This window comes from Euwallacea fornicatus, chromosome 7, assembly GCF_040115645.1.
Source record: "Euwallacea fornicatus isolate EFF26 chromosome 7, ASM4011564v1, whole genome shotgun sequence".
NCBI classification, from domain to species: Eukaryota; Metazoa; Arthropoda; class Insecta; order Coleoptera; family Curculionidae; genus Euwallacea; species Euwallacea fornicatus.
The window spans coordinates 5,150,666-5,171,382 of record NC_089547.1 but is presented as its reverse complement, the minus strand read 5'-3'; the positions used below and the strand labels follow the sequence as shown (position 1 = coordinate 5,171,382).

General features: G+C 45.9%; 1 protein-coding gene across 3 annotated transcripts; it reads left to right on the top strand.

The window, feature by feature from the left end:
• The first annotated feature begins 1,373 nt into the window (after window positions 1-1,373).
• On the top strand, window positions 1,374-18,617 carry drm (drumstick). 3 transcript variants are annotated; one of them, XR_010732255.1, is made up of 4 exons: window positions 1,392-1,729; window positions 15,779-16,187; window positions 17,606-17,692; window positions 17,808-18,617. XR_010732255.1 is itself a non-coding variant. In XM_066283875.1 (3 exons), exons 2-3 carry the CDS (start codon window positions 15,967-15,969, stop codon window positions 17,860-17,862), a joined length of 276 nt encoding a protein of 91 aa, XP_066139972.1. In that variant the 5' UTR covers window positions 1,374-1,729; window positions 15,779-15,966; the 3' UTR covers window positions 17,863-18,617. The 3 variants fall into 3 exon arrangements, 2 of the variants coding, with proteins under 2 accessions (XP_066139972.1, XP_066139973.1); XM_066283875.1 differs by lacking the exon at window positions 17,606-17,692 and having other exon boundaries at window positions 1,374-1,729; XM_066283876.1 differs by lacking the exons at window positions 1,392-1,729; window positions 17,606-17,692 and adding an exon at window positions 13,974-14,114.
• Window positions 18,618-20,717: the final 2,100 nt, after the last annotated feature.

The following is a 20,717-nucleotide window of genomic DNA, read 5'->3' as shown; positions in this document are numbered from 1 at the left end:
TGAAATTATTGATAATAAGGTGGCGATTTTGGCGCCCCGACAGGTAGAAGCCAAATAAAGAGTGGAAAGGAGCATCGAAGGAACTGTGGGGCTGTTATCGCGGGGGTAAAAATTGATATCTCTTCATTGCGTCCAGTGGCGGTGAAAGGTTTCCGCATTTCCCCTATTTGGTTAAACTGAGTTTTTCGGCAGTTCAGGTCAGCTTACATTCCGGCACAGAACGGTGATGACGGGACAACGGCAAAGAAGCGAAGTCAAATGCTCCATTCAACCCCGTCCCCCCCTGGAACGGGGCAGAACTGACGCTTGGGCTTACCGCCCCCTTTTCCCCAAGAAAAATCGCAGGCCAGCAAAATTCCGCCGCCCTTCTTGGTCTGCCGCCCTCGGCCGTCGCTTAAGCTCGTTTCTCCATAACGCCAGTACTGCCTTGAAGTAATGCTCGACTTTTAAGGCGAGTTCCCAGGGTGGATCTCACTCACATCCATTTCCCAGAAGGGGCGATAATCGATTTGAAATAGTAAGTAGTAAGTAATTCAATTCTCCCTTAGGCGCGAATCTCACCAAATCCCAAATAAATTATAAATCTTGGGGATCTGCATCGCGAACTCAAAATATGGTTAAGTCAGCCGCTCATGTGAGTCCTCAAAGATTTTATGACTTTCCAATGGGAAACAAAGAAATCTTCAGTGAATTTTTCACCTTTTTCATTCTCCTCTAGGTACGACCCCGACTTGGACCGAGCCCGTGTAAAACTGGTCCCAAACCAGTCAAAATCGGACCAAAAAATTGGACTCAAACTCATTTTTATTTACGTTGTGCAAGTGATGAGTTTTGGCCTCAGCAAAAACTTTCCACAGGGCTGACACAAATGCAGTGTTGAAATGGCGCCGAGTAAACGGTTCATCGTTGATGCTCGTAGGTATATCTCTACCGTAGAGAAAGGCTTTGAAGTCTCTAAGTTTATGTCCTTTTATGTTCATAAAGTGATGTGCTCAAAGCGTAAAAACAGCAAGAATTTTCTCAAAAATCGTACTGAACGCGTGATCATAACGCAGACATTGCCCCGTCGCCCCGAATAGCGCTGCAATCACCACAATTTTCAATAACACCACTCGACATTACCATAAAATTCAAAAATTTCCAAACCTGCTCTAACACAACCATCGCAGCACCATCGCCGATAAATCCCCGAAACCAACACCGGTAGCTCCCCTTGGGTACCAACATCCTCCCTCTCTCTCCCTTTCGCCAGCGTCTTCCTCTAATTAGCGCAAACATCACCACACCAATGGTGGCACCGGAAAACCAGTGGTAAAACGACTCATTTTAAAAACTTAATCAATAGCCGGTACCACATTCCCGGACAACCTCTCGGTACCACCGCCATTAGTGCCAGAATCGCTCGCCGGCCAAACGGCTTCCCGTGTTGACCATCCGTCCAAACTCGCCCTTATATCCCCCCTACTTTAGGCCTACGCCGGCGGTAGGCAGTGCCGAATGGTACCCCGAGGGGGGCGAGGGGCGCACGGCGGTACCGTGTTGTAGCGACTTCTTAAGTGAACCATTGAACTACCATTTGTGGATAGGCACAGAAGCTTTTTAGAGCTAAGATCAGTAGTTTTGTAGCTCTCGCTGCGAGATAGAAGTTGCTGTTGCAGTTTTTGAGATATTTTTTTGGGTTGGTGCGTTCGTTGGGTTAAGGTGGAGCGAGATTCGAAAAATTAACAAGGTAAGTGATTCTTATTGGTTTTTTTCTTTTTTTTTTTTTGGAGTTTGAGACGAACATTTTTGAGTTGTACTGTGCGGTTGTTAAAGAGAATTTATGGGCTGTTGGTCGTGATATGGTATGTGATGTTTGTTGCTGTTTCTCGTGGGGAAGTACAGTTGTTGTTTTGCAGCAATGAAACGGTCCGGAACGTGCTGTAGATCATTTTTTTTAATAATCCGATAAAACCGTCTCGCAGTTCTTGCCTTTGAGTGTATTAAAGTATTTGCATAGTTTCGAATTCTTGTTAAGGCGGTACGAACGCACACGTAACTAGGATTTATTGAGGAAATTGCGTGCGAAAATTCGTTGCTTTGCGCACGGTTCACTTATAATTTTACTGATAAGAAAATTGCATGTTTGCCATCGTTAACACCACCTAAAAACGTGTTTAACAGGACCGATCTATTCGGGTCTACAGGGTGACATACGTCGAAAACGTACAAAAATCAGTTTCGGGCAATCATTACAGCAATTCTCTGATATTTCTCAAGTATCTGCATGAACATCAAAAGCGAAACATCTTCATTTTTCAGTTAATAATCAATGTGCGCGTTCCAGTAGCGTCTCAATAAGTCTTGAATTTTTGAAAATTTTCCAATCGCACGTGACCGGGGTTTCACTAATCAGGGTGCAAACTTTCTGTATTTCAGTGGAGCCCCGAAGACCTGAAACTGTTGTGCGCTAACGTTAATTTCCCATTCGAGGTAAATATCACTTGAATCCTTACATACGATTTTTTTAATCGTTCAAAGCTGCGTGCGGCCGCCCCTGTTTTACCGGCTTCAAATGCATGTTTTCAAATCACCCAAGACTCTTGCCAGATCCTCAATGAACAGTGTTACTGCCGTTGCAAGTTCCACCAAAACCTCTGGCGTTCCTTCTGCAATTTGTTAAGAATTAATAGGAACAAACTAAATTTTTCTCTTCGACATTCGGACCATTTCGAACTCCGCGTTGGGGTGCGCTTCATCCCCCTCAACTCTATTTTTCGAAACCAGAACTTGCGATCTTTCAATGAGAAAAGCAGCGGCGTGCTTCGTTCCTCGTGGCTTTCACGCGTTTTACAAATTTCACAATGGCCCCGCAGGTCTAAGTGTGCCACTGCGTTTCGCAGCTGCCAGTTTTACGAAATTTTCACCGACACCAAGGACGTACTTAAGAGATTGTGACAAGAAAATCACTTAATATTAAGTTTTAGGAGGTGTGTGAGCGCTTCACGGCTCTCGGGAGGTTAGGGCAACAACAATTAACCATAAAATATCTCGATTTTATGGCGGTGTTAGGAGTGCCAGGGTCGCGTCCGGACGCGTTCGAATTCGGAAAAATTCACGGCAATAATTTCCTGTTTTCGGCGAAGCCCTAACAACCCGGACACGCCGCTGTGTTTCTTGGGCTATGAAAGCGCGTAAAGCGTTTTGTCAAATCTGCGGATTTTGCGGTCATAACGCCCGCATAAGCGTTCCATCCCGGACGATGTGAAAAATTAACTAAAAATTAAGAAGATATAAAAAGTCAATAAAAACCCGATTTTATTGTTTTGCTATTCGCCTCATGGTACAACCCCAATTTTCGCCCGCAGAATTGCTGAATGAGGGTATGGAGTAACAGCGTCGGCGACGATCAGCGGCGCGCGGCGTTTCCCGGAGCTCCTGCGAATTTTAAACGTTAAAAGACCATTCTTTTCACGTTCCTGTGAGCTCTTGTACCCCCTTTATGTTGCTTCGCTTTTTTATTTATACGTTTTTACCGTCTCATTGCAGTATTTACGAAAGCGACGTACGACTCATCTCAGAGCTTCCACGAATTTTCGAAATTTCGATCGGTACTACGATTCTGATCCTTCAATCAATTCTTGCGTGCATATCCTTATGCGGACAGGTTTTCGCGTCCAATTCACCAGAAAACCTGAACTTGAGTGTCCGCACACGGCGGCACCCATGGAGGACAGCGATGCTGTGCAGCTCATTGGGACTATGCAGGTCCCGTTTCTGCCACTTTCCGGTCCTGATTGTTCTCTTCCTTTCGTATTCTCTTAAAGTACTCTGAAATTATCTCAATTATTCCTTGAGTACCCCCATACTTCATGCGATGGGGCGCTATTCCGCGTGCTCACCCAGCGAAACCTCCACTGGCTGCCTCCATATTCCACCGGTAATTAAGTCGAAAACACAGAGTGTTAACGACTTCTACTAACGTTTCACATTGATATTCTCGCATACACCAAAACACGAAAAACAGCCAAACCATGAATAATACATGACTGTAGAAAAAATCACAGCGGCGATATACAGGTTGTGTCAAAAGAGAGGTGCGTGGGCCGCCATTAATGCAACTTCCACGTTTAGTGAGCCATTACATAATTCCACCGAAAACGGCTCCTAATGGACGTTAAAAGATAATTTATGGGCCGATTTTACGAAACTGCTCTTTGCATAAAATAGTAATAATAGTATAATTGGCCCCTTGATGGAGCTGAGCACAGTCCGAACCATAAAATGGCTATCCGGTAGTGGCCGTGCGGGGGATTCGATTCGAATAAATTTAATAATTTTTCCATTTGTAATGCGCGAGACTCGCTGTCAGTTCGCCATGATTGACAGCTGCTCCGATTGAATTTTCCTCGGTGTGAAACGCCCGAAAGCGGGCCGCGTTCGACCGCTCTTAACACACCTAGTGTAACACCGGTGGCAACCAGCTTAGACTGCTTAGTCGTTTTCCTTCTTCTCTGGGGCACCTGCCGTCTCTCTCGCACCCGCGTGGCGGACCTTGTCGCACACTCGGCCATTCTTGGAAATTCCCAAAGCTCGAGAGGTATCAACAAAGAGGCGGGTAACACCGGTAGTGCAAAGGCGTAAGCTTTGGGGCTTTGAACAGTTCGAGAACAGGTGCCGATGATGGTGATGACCGAAACCGCAAGGGACTATTTGGTTATTAGATGGATTTATGCGGAATTTAGAGCAGGATAATGAGGCGGAACGCAGGTTTTTAACGGTTATCATCTGATTGGAATTTCACGAATGTCGAGCGTCACACGAAAATTAAGAGACCTGGGAGTTTATGGGTTAAGTGCGATTGCCAGTGCCATTATGCCGCGCCACTGAACGCAGGGACTTAACTAATGGTCAGTTGGTGCGTATTCCTAGAACGTTTACGGCAGCCCCTGGATAAGCGGAGTCGCACATTCAACGTTCATTTGCAATGCGACAGTCATTAGTGGCAGGTACGAGCTCCGGACAATTGTAGGTGCTGTGCATGTTCTTAGCAGGTGCAATTGTCCCATTCTCTTTGCAATAACCTGCAAGGACGACCTACGTAGCGAAAATACGTCCCGTTCGTGTACTGTCTACAGGGTGTGCGTTTAGGAAGCTCGAGTAGGCGTTACAATACCAGGGGCATGTCTTTGATAAATTCAGCGTCGCAGCTGTTATCGGTTTGGTAGATGTTTGATCGTAAATAGCAAATTGTTCAATCGACGCCCTACGTTCACGGCTCGTCGCCTATCGGGAGGTTCCTTTCGGTGATCACCCATTAAATGCGGTTTTAGCCGTTAAGGTTCGAATCACGTGGCTCTTTATTCACGTCACAAAATGCAACGATCACGCAAAGTGACAGTCATACAAATCTAATGCGCTAAACAAGAATGAAGATACCTCTGAATGTCAAAAATAACCCGAGTTTTGCGCCGTTGCCGCTCGATTTGTTTGACGTTTTGGCTTAATTTTTAGCGGCAGATCTTGTTCTTTTGAAAACTAAAATGCGTATCTTCGCTATCCATTATCGGTGTCGTTATCGTTGCTATTGGTGCAATGTCCAGCAGCCGGTGTAGGGAGCTTGTACCGTCGTTCCTGCATATGAATTTTGCAAATATGTGGCATCACTGCTGACATGAAGCCTGCGACGTGGATAAAAAGTCACGTGATTTCAGCCATACGTATGCGTCCGTAGCGCCTACCTGGCCCGAGCCAACAGGGTGTCCTGCGTATATGGGCGTCCATTCATATCTCGAAAACTCGGACTGGGAAAGAGATAAAATTCGGTTACGATACTCGAGTGGAGGCGAATTGTTGATTACACCACATTCGGGGAAACGAATGTCGACTCTCTTACTTTAAACGCCCTGTACATCATGTCAAATTTCAAATCTGCGAAGCATTGCGAATAGCTCTCATGCATAATGCTCTATGCCTAAATTTGACAGTTTTGGAGATATTTAGAATTTTCAAAAAAAAATGACAACTGCGGCCATTACTGCATTTTTCAATACCTCTAAAATGGCCGAGTGTTTTGCCATGAAATTTTGCGTAATTGCACGAAACGCGTTACTTCCCTTGGAGCAGTGAGCTGAGTCACGCAGCCGCGTGCGGGCTTTAAAAAGGGTCGCTCAAAATTGTCATTCCAAAATTAAAGGAAAGTCCTAAATATTTTAAATGGAAACCTCCCATTTTTTCAACAAATACGCATTTGGCGGCAAAATCACTCGGCCATCCCTCGTCATTTAAGATGTTGAGGGCGCCCTTGCGGGTGTGGGAGCGGAGGACGTCCAAATATGTAAGAAAACGTGTCCCCTTGAAAACTAGCGTTTGCGAATCCGAGCGTATATTCGTCTTCAAGAGAAGACTCCGAGTGGAAACTTTCCGGGGTGCCGCCATTTTTGCTATGCAGGTCGTTCCATTCGCAGGTGCGTAACTCGGCCCGTCAAACTGGGGCCTCCTGAGCGACTACTTTGAGTCTCACCGAATCGGCCTCCGCCGCTTTTCGAGATATGGCGCAATTTACAGAAAACCGGGGCCAAAGTCTCCGCAGTCCCCGGCAGTAGTCCTTCGGCATAATCCCAGTGGCAAGCGTGAAACGAGGCTTTTTTAAAGGAAACCCCCTGTATATTTTCGAACTTCTGAACTGTGACACTCCAGATTTATTTATTTGGCCGAATTATGCATCTTTGCACCTGGCTGCATTCCGGCCGTCCGACGCGGAGTCCGATGGGCAGCCAGTGCGTCCTGTTTCCACGCGAACTCGCGGTATATTCGAATACTCACGACTTCTAGCCTTATTCGCACGTCTGGCAGCAAAGACAAACAAAACGATTATCTACAATCTATAGCAAAACAGCCGAATCATCCACTTTTCGTAATCGACATAAATTTGCATGCAACGCTCCTTCATGGCAGTGGCAACACAAGGCTGCCAAGCACGCATCGCAATTAGTCTTATATGAAATTATTGCTTATTTTAATTGTTATGCTAACACATAGACGGTAATTTGTTGATGCGAGCTGGATATATAATTTTATTGTTGATTCGAATGCGAGGCGAGCAATTATAGTGTTGCTAAATTGTTCTGATCGGTGGGTAGGGGGGAGGGGAGGGGGGAGCGATGGTTTTTGTCCGGTGAATTCCCCATATTTCGCCATACCAATTTCCATCGCTTGTTTGCCGAAGCATAAAATCGTCATGTAACCCAAAGTTAAACAAAAAGATTTCTGACATTCCAGCAAGATCTCGTATATGTGCTCATGAAAGCACATTATCAGCGAGCAAATATTTGAAGAACCCAAAAATAAAGCTTGAGTACATAAACGTCGGAAAAAGCAAAAGTCTGGCATTATCTTGGACAAACACCTGAAATGCAGAACCCATAGACAAAAGGACAAGTCGGGTGATTTATGGCCGGTCGTAACGAGTCATCAGTCAGTGATAAGTCACAATTTTTCGTCAAATAAGTCAAACTGTTATTATACCGTAAAGTTGCCACACATCACGGCCTGACAAACTGCGATTCAACCGGCGATGCTTATCTTTACGATCAGACTAATCTGACAGCTATTAAACGATGCTGTTTGGATGCGTAAATGTGTCTTTACTTAACTTTATTGTGATTTATGTCGAAGGATTTCAGCACTAAGGCGCGATTTTTTTCCCCCCATTAGGACGGGACAATCGGAAAGCGCCTCACTCGTGTGACACCCATCGATCCCACGGGTGGCAATTTTCAAAATCGAATTCCCGCCATCGGACCTCCCATAAGACCGACCTGACCGTCATCAGTGACATTATATTATTTTTTATTGTGCTATAATAATAGGCGACCATCATCGACGAAGTCGAAGGTGATGTGTGCTTATGGTGGGCGTCCGGTCTCCGTCTATGCCCTCGGAATGAGCTAATTAAGAAATCGTCCTCAAACCCCGGGGGGGAAGCGGTCAGGTCCCCGGTTGAAGGACACTCGAGTTCCCTTGGGAGCGGCGCGTCGCGCTCCCACCCTTAGACCGCCGCAATGCGCAAACGACTTCGCTCCTGCGTACGCTCTCGACGCATCGGATTATCCGCAACCCTGTGTCGCCATGACAACTGTAAACAAACAATTGCGAATCACTTGCGCGTCGCACCGATGGTGGCAGGGCCGAATGTAAAATAATGGTCGAAGTGCCATATACGAATTTAGCGTGGAAATTGCAGTGGTGGCTCGCCGGGGCCAGCGGCGCAGTCGGGTCTCATGCCGATGCTGTTAGACAAATGCGTTATCCAACGTTATTATTCAACTATTGGCTCGTCTTTCTTTTTCTTTTTTTTTTCTTTTCTTTTTATTCCATTTAGAAAAGTGCCAGTCATGGGAAAAAAAGTTGAGTGTTTTTCGTATTACTCCTCGCGGGAAGGTGGGGCGGGGGGGGATAAGTATTGATGGAAATTGATTATTGCCTGTTTAGGTGGTTTTGTGTATTCCACAATAAAATCGTACACTCTCGAAGCGGAACGTGTGCGAGCGTGATTAGCGATAAATCCTCATAAAGACTATTCTGTCAGAGATAAGGAATGCCATTCTCCTCACTCGTTGAGCAATGCGCCATTTTTCTTCACTTCAGCGTTTTCTCGCACCTTCAGTTCCCCGTTTGCTCGGCTCTGCCTCCGGCAATCGTCAGTCATCAAACTAACCTCACTTCCCGCTCTCTGCCGGACTTGCAGGAGCGCCGCCCCGGCAACCAATAGGTGCCCGATTCGAGGCCATGGAGGGATGACGTAACGGCCAAGTTGCCCTCTTTTTTGCCGGTCGGGCTCCTCTTACTCTCCGGCTTCCCTCCCGTTGAATTTATTTAATCGTTTGTCGATCGTTCTTTCCTTGTCAGTTTCCGAGTATGTACTTCCCCGACAGTTTTCGTCGCGAGGCTTAACTGAGGGCAATCGGGGGAAAACTCCCGAGGCTTTGCCCCCGAACGTCACCAATGTTTCTCTCCGGTTTTTGTTTCTGTTGAATTGTCTGTTGACAGTTTCATCCTCAGCAGTTCTCCCTTTTTTTTTTTGTTTTTTTAATAATCTGCGCCTTTTTCGAGATATTTCTCAAGGTTGCCGGATTTCTCGCGCACAGTGTTGCACGTGTATGTACATATATAAATTTTTTTTGTCTTACCGAAAGAATGGGCGACCATCATCGACGAAATCGACGGTGATTTGTGCTAATGGTGGGCGTCTGGTCTCCGTCTATACCTACGAGATAAACTAATTAAAAAATCATCCTCAAAAAAAAGACGTGGAAACATGGCGATGGTCCGTTGTTTGTCCGTTCTTCTTCGAGGAATTTTTATTGACACCATTATTATTAGTCGTCGTGAACGACCCGACCTGTCGGTGTCTTTGTCTAACCTTTTTATTCAGGATTGAAACGGTAGGAAACACGTTATACCTCCAGTTTGTAATGTTTTTAAGAGTCCCAAAGCTCTTAGGAAAACGCACCATGAAACTCGGCCAAAAAACCTTCTTTTTTTTTATCGGAGAGTCATTTGTTTTCCTCCGGTTTTTTGACATCTCCCGGTCGAATCGAAAATGGCGTTTTCCCGATTACCAGAAATTCACCGAAAACGCGTTTCTCTGAACGTCCATAGCGGCAGCTCCCAAGGCGACAGCCTCCGAAAAGTACTTATTTATGCTTATTATATGCGAGTTCTTTTTTTTTTGTGACAGCCCAAAGGTAAACGTTTATTGATGTAAATTATTCCGCTTCTTTTTTAGGATGTTTCTAATTTCCGAAATAAATTGCTTTCGATTTAACCCTTTTATTTACGGCTTTCGAACGGGAGAGGGATGGTATCGCATTAACAACCAATTTTTCGTGCGCTCACATCCAACTTCGACAATTAACCGGCCGAAGAGGTGCCAAAGGGACATTATCGGCCGAGCGGAATGTCTGACATCTGCTCGGAGTTGAGGGTTATTAAATTCGCGAGTCGAAATTAGTCGGGAACGAGGGGTCTCACTCGCGAGTTCGGCGCGAAAATAAATTAAAAAAAAAAAAAATGCCGGCGAAAAACGTCAATCCCGGGCGGCAGGCGCGATCCCTGCCTCGACGGGGGGTGAGGGGTCGCGATCCCGGGTTTGGAGCTGAAAAGCGGGCAGGAAGTCACAGGAGATGATCCACAAATGGTTTTCGGTCCTCTCTGTAGATACGCACTAAGAAACAATGGATCACCTACGTCACCAATCGAGAGTACTACCTGCCTATATACCAATAAAAGTCGTGGCTACCGCGCTACGCGTTGCTACTGGTTACGCGACGAATTGTGGTGGGGGTGAACCGCGATTGTATTGGTGAAACAATTGGCCGCGAGCTACCGGGTACCGCCGATACCAATTAAACGACCACATGTGGTTGGCGTATGCGTGGTGGCCCTCGGCCGTTTAGTACCAATGCACGGTGGTGTTACCTCACTGCGATGGTGATCCAATTAAGTAGGATGTTCCTGGGGTTTCACACGGACAGTTGCGGTGGTACCCAGTTCCCATCTTCTGGGGTGGGAAATTTGCATCTGTGTGCACCACACTATCTGGCCACGCGGCTTCGTGCCAGCTACGCCGCATTTTAATCGATACGCTGCTTTTCTAATGTTTCGGGTATAAATGGTACTGCGGTACTGAATGGTCTCCTTACAAGGGAAATTTAAATAAATTCAATTAAATCAGTAGGCCGTGGTCCAATAAAGAATGTGTAGCATCACCGTGTACCCCGCCCTATGGCGATGGGAAGCAACATTTCATCTCGCAAAGGGCAAAGTACCATTGGCCGCACCCCATATAACATCGCGGTAATGTCACCGGGCGAAATAACATATATTTATGCTAATAAAGCCCCGGTTCGATGGTACGCCTCTCCATTGTATACGGCCCATTGATATTCACTATTGTTTAAATATCGCGCGTTTCGATCGTCTTTTTTTCGCCGCGGTACTGCCGTGTATACGGCGTCGTAGGAGGCGACGCGAAATGTAATTATTATTGTATATACAGGGTCGTTGCATAATTTTGACCTCTGATGAGGCAACCCGAGGGCGTGGTTAGTACACAATACCGGAACTTCGGGTTTTGCGTGTGGCGGTACCACCGCCGACATTTTTACTTTCACTTTTCGACATTGTCATCGGCGAGTGAGAAAAGTGAAATGAAAACTTTTTTTTGTGGCGCGCGGCATGGTTTCGGTAGTACCACACACATACACACACACACACACACACATACACACACACACACACACATACATACACACACACACACACACGCACGCACGCACGCACGCACACACACACACACACACACACACACACACACACATAAGGTTTCTCTGCAGTATTCACTTGTATCATGGCGATTGCTCAACGCCTCCGCTTTAGGTTGGTTTCATCTTGAATCCAGTCTTGTTCAATTTATTTTTATCTTTGTTAAATCTGCCATCAACAGTCTGTCCTTGCTGCGTTTGTCGGATCAATACTCTAGCAACCTGCAAGCACCGGAACCGAGGGTACAGAAGGATGACTCAACAGCCAATTTGACTCTTTGGCTTTCTCTCTGTTGAATTGTTCGTCAATAGTTTCCTCATCAGTTCTCGAGTATTTTTTATTAAATAAGGTCACGTGGAGAAAAGTTCTGGGGCAATTTGCCACTTTCGAATCTTACCCCGAATAATACCCGCGATCGGGGATCTCCGGAGGTCTGCGCCGAGAGCCGGAGTAGACGAGGAGAACCCGAGCGGCGCGGACACCGATCGGCTCGGCCGAACCCCTATCGCTTACTTTGGTTCTCTTGTCGCGGGGAAGTTCCGATTGTCTCAACTCCGTAAAGTAATTAAATTTCTGGCGAGCAATCATCATAAGTCAACCCGAACAACGTCAAGGCCAAAGCCAATAACAATGTACATAAATCAAGATAAGAGTTTGCACAAATTCCGCAGTTTTTGACGACCGACATGACCCCATTCGAGAGAGAGGAGCTGCGGCCAACCTCATGATGTCGCATGGAGGCTACGTGAAGAGAACGAATGGATCTTTCCGGATTTTCGTGTGAGCCCCTCGCAGTTGACACATACGCGACTAACCAGAAAATAACCCGACTGCACCCACACCTATTCCTCTTCAGTCTCGTCGAACAATTAATCAATACTGTGTATCATTGCGAGATAAATTTCAAATAATAACTTTGCATAATGACATTTAGGCCGCATTTAAACGAATCCATTTATTACCGCAACCAGAAGCCCCACGAATATGGTAAAGGTCAGCGCGGGATTGTTGCCAGTGGCGTAGCCGCGACAATCTACCAAAGGGGCGAGATTCCTTTCTCGAAAAAGGCCCCGGCAACAAGGAGAAAAATCGTGTTGCCACGTCAAAATTGACAACAATTATTACATTATGCTAATAGGACGATGACTGGGCACTCTCCGCGAGAAGGACAAAGGACGCATTGAAATCTCGATCCGATATCACGATTATTCTCGCCTTCTTCAACAAACGGATTTAGACAGGATTTGGACAGGGACAAAAGAGTGCCCAGATTTGGGTAGATAGGTTCTGACGTGAATGGATCCGAGCCTGAGGTGTTGACTGTGAGATTTGATAAATCGAAGAAGATTTTCCTAATATAAATCGGTGTATAATAATGTGATTCAGATAACGATGGTTAAAACATGATTTGACCTCAATAAACCAGCGATCATTAGTATTTATTAATATCATCCAGAGTGCATAATAATGGTCGGATTTTTGCTGCTGCACACTCCCATTTTATTGAAAACAAGACGCTCCTTCAGTTGTGTTAGAAACTGTGGCGTTAGTGCATGCTTTTAAGTATCTTCATCGACGGTTAATTCGATAATTTTATAGCAACTCTCACGATTTTGAGAGAGTTTTAAGGTTATTTTTATGGTCCCATAAAGACTCGGCGCCTTGGAGCATTATTTTTTTGAAATTTTCATGCGCTCCCGAACCTAAGGCGAGACCGTTCTCAATCCAAATGGCAACAGGGCGACGCTCGTTTGTCCCGAAACCCTTCGGGCCGGACGCAGCGAGGTGACAAGACTGTCAACGGTCGCGGGCGAATTGATGCCACGTTGCCGCCGTCCGGATTTCATCGCTCAACGAGAGATTCGTGAAATTCCCCCCCGAGGTAAATCTGGAATATCGTCTAGCACGACGCAAAAGCCCACGACGTGAAATCGTCGAAATCGCCCGTGGGCTCGACAATGCTCGTGCCCGGCGGAGCCGCCATTTAATCGAACGTACGATTCCGAAGAAAAAACGCGGCAACGTTGGGTTTGACGTTGATGCGATTCACGTTATATGACACGCGGAGTCTGTGCCAAAAAGAACGACGAGAGGTTGCCGATGTTACTAATTAATCCTCGCAGAAAAAGCGCTAAGGAATTTCCTTACGTCAAAGCGGCGACCTTGCGCTGTCGTCCGGCGCACGGCCGTACTGCAACGATACGAACTAAAAGGGACCGAGGGAGCTTAAAAATCCTTCGGGGACAATTCGCGAAAACTCGCCACTGTCCCAACAACAGGAGAACTCGACGCGCTGCGAAGTTAAAGGGGCCTTAGGGCCACTTTTGGTTCGCACGAGCTCTCGTACTATAAAGGGGAACAATGATGATCGTACGTTGCGGTACTCCCAAACAAATGCAAAACGGACCGTTTCGCGAGAGTAGGGAAATAATTCATCTTTTCGCGATATTCCGCGATCGGTCAGTCCATATTTGCCACTTGAAAATAACGGCTCCCTCGCTGTCATTTCGGTGGTCGACAAATCGGCGCAACCGGTTCTGTCCAGTGGGTGCGCGTGTGTGCGAGAAAAGTGCGGTTATTCACAATGAACTGCAAGAAAAAATAAGCCTTCAGGTGAGGAAAAGCCTTAGGATCACCAGTTCCGCAACACCTATGTATTTCACATTTTCACGACCGCATGAAAAAAATTTTTTTTTTTTTTATACCGCTGAATCCGCTTTTAAATACCGCTGAAAAACCCAACGGCCAACGTCCAGAGTTCAACCAGGAAGGAAAATTTCACCTTTGAGCTCGGACCCTAATCCCCGGTAATGACCATTGAACACCTCATAACGTCACAGATGATCTGAGACCGTTTATGACGCACGAGTTGTCCATAAATTACACACACCGCGCAAATTGAAAATCCATTTTATTTATTTGTTTTTTATTGTTGTGTTCATTTAGGTACGTTCAAGTGAGTTATTGTTTTGGCGTGCACACTCATATTCGCTCATTGTTTAACGAGTGAATGTGCGGGCATGATTATTATATCGATTGCTAATATTAAATAATTACTTATTAGATGATGATTCGTGCTTTATGCCGGAATTTTGCTGTCTGACTACGATTTAGTAGCGGAGATATGATCTAATCACCCGAGATGATCATCGAGGAGGAAGTCTCAGGAATTTCAACTCTGTGAGATCAGTCGGAATGGCCATTTTTTCCAATTGAAGACGGACCGGAATTTCGCCCGTCCGCGCCTCCGGGAGCGGTCGCCCTCGAACGGCGCAGTCGCTCCCTTCGACGAGTTGCAAGTTTCCCTCATTAAAACGCTCCGCGAAAAACCCCATTTGAAACTGGCAACGCCGCGTTTGACGCTCATATGCTGTGTGTGCTGTCACACATGGGCTCGTGCTGTTGGAGCGCATGGTCGGGAAAGAGCAATATTTTTTCGGTTCAAAATCTGTCGACGGGAATCGTACGTCGACTCTCAATGCCCCAGATGAGGTCTTAATGAGCTAAAATAGGTGCGAAGACGTTGCTTTTGCCCGCAACCCACATCCATAACTCGACCTAAAGACCACCCTTCGCAACTCCAATGCGAGTAAATCCCGATCGCGTCCACAATTCTCCATTTTGAAGCGTCTCGCGCGGCCAGTGTCAATTATGTAGACTATCGACTCTTGTGGGATTGGGAGATTCGCCACGTTTTCCACCTCACGTGGAACTATGGGCGACGTCTGCTTCACCGACGCCCATCGCGTCGAGAGCAGACGGGAATGGAAACTCCTGCTAATCGACTCACCTCTCCCAGTGGCTAAAGGTACCGGGCGAGGGTTCGTTGATTAAGGTTTTTCGTCGGTGTCGCGTCGGTCGCGGCGCGTTTCGTCGCATTTCGCCCAACGGCGGGCGTCGTCCTCACTTCCGGAGCGGCCAACAGATGTCGCGGCTCAATTCTTACGCGAGAACCGAGTAGAGGGCGCCGCAGTAACGGCCACTTAAACGCCGTTTATTTGCAGAATTAATTAAACATAATGTTAAAGACCCATAAAAGTTAATTAACCGTAATTTATGTATCAATACACAAGGTAAAGCGAAGGTGGAACGTTCGCATCTCCGTCTAACGAATAATATTACTTTGCATATTACGGCGACTATTAATTGCAGGCAAGAACACGCTACTGTAAAAAAGATTTAAATAATTGGAATCGTGATCGGCTCCGCTCGATTCGAACAAGGATATAAACAATTAAATAAACGATTGCTTTTTATATGCAAAAAGGCCAATATTGTTCGGATTACAAGCCATAAAATTGCTAAATTACCGCGGTTATTATGTACTCTGTGTGTATGGGAACATGTTTGTGCGTGCTCAAGGTGCGGGTTATTAAGGCTGTTTGGGGAGAACCTTGAGGTTAATTATCGACATTAAACTGTGCTTTGCTTGCAAGTATATTGAGGACTAACTCAGATTTTTCAATTGCAGATTCGCATGAAAGAGAAAGCAGGTCCACACAGACTCACCGTTCTTGACTCATTGGCGCGAGAATTCCGAGAAATCCGAGAAATTTTTGTCCGATTCGGTAAAGCAGGATCTCCTAGGCAGCATACCTAGACAGGAAAACCCGGTGAATCTTGAGATAGAGAGATAAGTCGAATAAAACCGGCACCGAGATGTTCGCCATAATGCAAATAGATAACGACGTGTCTCGCGACCAGTTCCGGAGAAAGATGAGGGCCAAGTGCGAGTTCGTCTGCAAGTACTGCCAGAGGAGGTTTACCAAACCGTACAACCTCATGATCCACGAGAGGACTCACAAGAGCCCGGAGCTCACGTTCAGTTGCGAGGTGTGCGGGAAGAGCTTCAAGAGGCAGGACAATTTGAAACAGCACAGGTTAGTACCCACTTCGGTGCCCACGGTACCGCCGTTCGGTTGAAATTTTTGGTGAAAACGAAGAGTTTATGGAGAGGATTGGTGTGTTTTTGTGGCGCCCTTCGCGGTAACGATCCGTTTAAAAGGATTTTCTCGTCGTTCGCTCAGAAGCACTTTTTTACCAAACGCTCGGTGTAGCACCGTATACGTCGCATCCGTTCCTCTTGGACGTTTCGCAGCTACGCATGTCTCTAAGTTTTCGAGTAACACGGAGATTAATGCGGGCAAACTTTTTTCGGACTTTCTCGCAACACCCTGTTTATCAATCGTGGCTGCGAACCTGCCCAGCAGAAGAGGCTCCTCAGAACGCCTCCCCGCGGCTCCCTCTATCGGGGCCCGAACGAACGATAAATTCACGTTTCCCGAACGGAGAGCGCAGCGCGCATTGGGGTTGGCTCGGCTACGCAGCACCTCAAAGGGGAGTTTTAGCGGAGTTTTAGGTCGTCCAGAGGAGCTTTCGCGGAGCTGCAAGCTTTCAGGTTTTTTTAACGTCGAAGCGAACGGCGACTTTTGCGTCGGTTTTCCACGTGCGAAAAGGAAAAACGCGCGAGCTCGCGCGTTTTTCCTTTTCGCCCGTCCGTTGTTCGAGTTTCGTCGATGTGAAAATTACCTCGGACGTTTCGCCGTTTGGTGCACCCGCCCGGACGGGCAAAAGTCAACGTCGACGAAATTACGCCCGTTTCCCCGTTGCAACTGCCCGGATTAAAGTCTTATCCTAATCTGTGCACGCGGCCCGCGTGCGGCAATGAGCGGCATTATCGTCGACAAATATTATTCCGAATCCTCGTAAATCCGAACTGAGCGTTGTAAAATATGTAAATTGGGAAATGAGGCTCTTTAATTGGTGTTTCAGTGGTGTGGAAAATCTCGAGGGATTTGCCACGGAACATTAAAACTGGCGTACGGGCCTTATTGCCAAAAATACGATTCTCGCATATATTACCTTATAGATAGGCGGTAGACCTCGACGAATTTGGTTTATTGCCTTTTGGAAACGAGCTGTTAAAAGTTGCCTTTTAAACGGCTTAAAATTTAGTACTTGAGATTAAAGATTACCCATAAAAGCACACAATTTCTTGCTCTAACTTCTGCGAAGGCCCAGTTTTCTGGGGCCTTTTCGAAACCAAAATACTGGATAATAAATTATGATATTGCATGGCACGAACACTTTCCTCCTAACCACAAAATTCACTCTTTAGTTTTAAGCGTTGCTCTTCCCTTACTAAAAACGGTCTTTCATTAACTCACTTTCGATGGTTCGGTGGTTATGGAAAATCGTCTAAATGCTGTGAAATATTGTAGATTTATTGCAGTATTATTTTCAGTTTCAGCGAAATGTACATAAACATTTATACTAATTGAGCAATCCTATATTTTAGATGTAATCAGTGTGTGTGGCGATAAGGTGGTGAAAGCCTCTATGGTGAAAAATGGCTAAAGGGGGCTCTTCCTCTATATTTCATAATGTAAGACCCGTCTTTTTAACATCGTTTTAAGTAGTTGCCAATAACCCTCGTTGCTTTTTGTTCGGCGGTTGATGAGGCCCAGGTACTGACCGAAACGTTGCTTTCTTGGTTTCAGGACAATACACTATCCCTGCTCCAGCCCCACATTTACGCACTGCAATAGGTATTAAGACCGACAACCCCATTTGACTTCACGCAAAACAGTATTTTCGTAATAGTAAGGAAATGGTCGTGGGACCGTGCTGGCCTATCGATATACCTTTTTTCGGCTAGTAATGGGCGGCAGTATCGATAGCGGCAACCAGTCGCGTGGCTCCCCGACTGCTTAATAACTACGTCATTTTCACCTTTATTTATTTCCTCCTCCTAGCTATGTATTGTGTATGTATATAGGTTATTTTATGTAATTTCCGAAGCTTATTTATGTCGAAAATTTCTATTAAGTGTAACTTTCAAGGGACTAATAACGTCTAGTCTAAAATTTACTTTATACTTTACGATTAACCTTATTTAACCTAGTGGGTAAGCGACAATTTGAGGTGTAAAAACAGCTTGTTTAAAGACTAAAAAATGCCAGTTTTTTATCGTATTTGTATGTTTAGTTTGTGATTTAGACCTTAAGGAACAGTGTGTGCAATCCAGTGGATTTTATCCGTTATAGAAGAACGTATATTCGGCCGTGAACGTCCTAGCAAGTCTTCTTGACTATACTTATCGCTTGAAATAATTGTGCCCTTTTTGCAACGAAGCAAAAACGTATTTCAATTATGTATTGCTTGACAAGGCTTATGTTTCGTGTAAATTTTGCTTTATGTATTTATAAGGCCGTTCCTACGATAGCGCCCTTTTAGATCATAATTCGATATTATTTATACGGCTAATTCTTGAATTATTGCCTTTATAGAAATAAACCAGTCGAAAAATACTCCGTTGCTCGTTTGATTTTCACATCCACAACCTCCGGCAGTTGCCGCTTTGGCGAACAGAAAAAAAAAAAAAAAAAAAAAAAAAAATTATCGATCCACGGCAAATTATCGACCTGAACGAAATCGATACCGCCGTATCATCCCTCGTCCTTTTTCTTAAAGGCTCAGCAGTTTCGTTTGCCAAATAAAGCCAGATAATCCCAGGTTAAAGAGAAAACGGCTTTCGAGGCCTAAAGCAACGAGATACGCCAATGTGTTCTGCCTCCGGACATCCGTTAAATGTTCGACCCTTAGCCGAGCGGAGCTGTGCCGCGGCGAGAGCTGCAACGCTCTTGAGAGCATGATGGTCATTATACGTGAGTACCACCCTACGCAGTCTCGTTAAGAATTCCGTCATAAGGACCCGTTGTCGCTTGCGTTTAACGCAAAGGAGTAGGTTGCGCCCGTGTTTCTGGGCAGCTACGCTACTGATCTTGGCCAGGGTTTACGGTCGACATTTGGCTTGTAAACTGGAAAATTCCCAGCCGTTTTCTCAAAAATTTCCAGCAGCTGAGAATCTTGCAGGTATATTTTTTTATTTAAAAAATTCTCTACCCATGCGGCTGCGCTACTGATTTTAATGAACGTTCGTGCTCATCAAATGGGCTCACAATAAATAAGGGATTGTCTGATGACGTCCTCACAAAAGCAGCGAAGCGACAACAGTCGCTTTACTTCGACACACGTTACGCCACTGACTTTTTGCTGGGCGAAAATTGCAAATTTCATTTCCACTTATTTGGGGAACGAAAAAGGTACCCCGGGGGCCCTCGGAGGCGCACCTCGCCGTGGAAAACAGGGCAGAAACTGGAACGAGTCACAATCGATCAGCGCACATGTGCATAACAACGAGATCCGCCGATGTTCGAAGAACCATCGCGCCTTCAATGAATCAGAAGTCGATGGGCAAAATTCTTTCGCAATTAAGAAGTGAAAAGGTCACCAAAATCGTGACTCCGGTAGGCTGGGAAGTAGAACGAACCCAGTCCAGCCCTGCAGCCGACCCTAAAGCGCGATTTTTTGGGCCACTTGTTACCGGACGAACCCACAAGTACCCGCAATTTCAGCAATTTGATTGACTCGCGCTAATTGCCACGGAACCACCTTAAAAACGCGACAACATCAGAGATGTCGTGACGGTCGCACCCTTTGATCCTCTATTGTTTCGCCGCCTACTGTGACACCATTGTATGCGATCTTCGATTGTTCCCCGAAAGAATCTATCATCGATTCGAACCGCCATCTCTAGGTTTTTGATTAAAACTTATTGCGTTCACTGCTGCCTGACGTATGAATGATCAAGGATGGACCTCGCAAGAAATTTTCCCGAGGGCACTGCCGCTTGTAGGAACCGCTACCACATTTACATAAGAAATGAAAAAATGCCCGGTTCCCAGGTCTACACGGTTGCGCCTCCAAGGTCGTGACTCACCCCCTGGTGGTACCAGTCATCGGATTGTGCGTTCAAATATTTCTTGAATGGGTGCACGAAAAGGACATTTTCTGCGAGAGCCCAAGCAAGTTGGGAACGCAGTCGTTTGCCTAAAGGGCGATTCACACAAGAACTGACCTGCAACAAAGAACGGTAACTGTCGATAATAAGGCCTAAACATGAGAAAGACTACTGGAGCGACTACCACGTTTCGCATGGTGCGTTGACGGGCAATTAATGGTACGAAATTGGTACCGAGGGCGTTTGCGTGTGATCGCCACGGCCTTGGTTTTATTGCTGCCACAATCACCGTTTTTTCCACCACCGAATGGTGGTACTACGTATATGAATGTGGATACTACCTACGTCCATAGATCACGGCAGCCCCAATAAAACAGCATGAGCCGCAAAACCAAAACGTGCTGTAATCCTTGGGAGTGAATTACAGCGACCAAGAACCACTACTGGTATTATAATTCTTGGTCGGTGCGATAAATCAGGGTTAAGCTTTCCAATAACATTTCCATTGCGTTATTTATTGTTAATGGTTTTGTTTAAAAACGTATCGGTTTATCACGATTCGGTGCTGGGAATTAATGGCGGCTCGACGTGAGAAAATCGCTCGGAC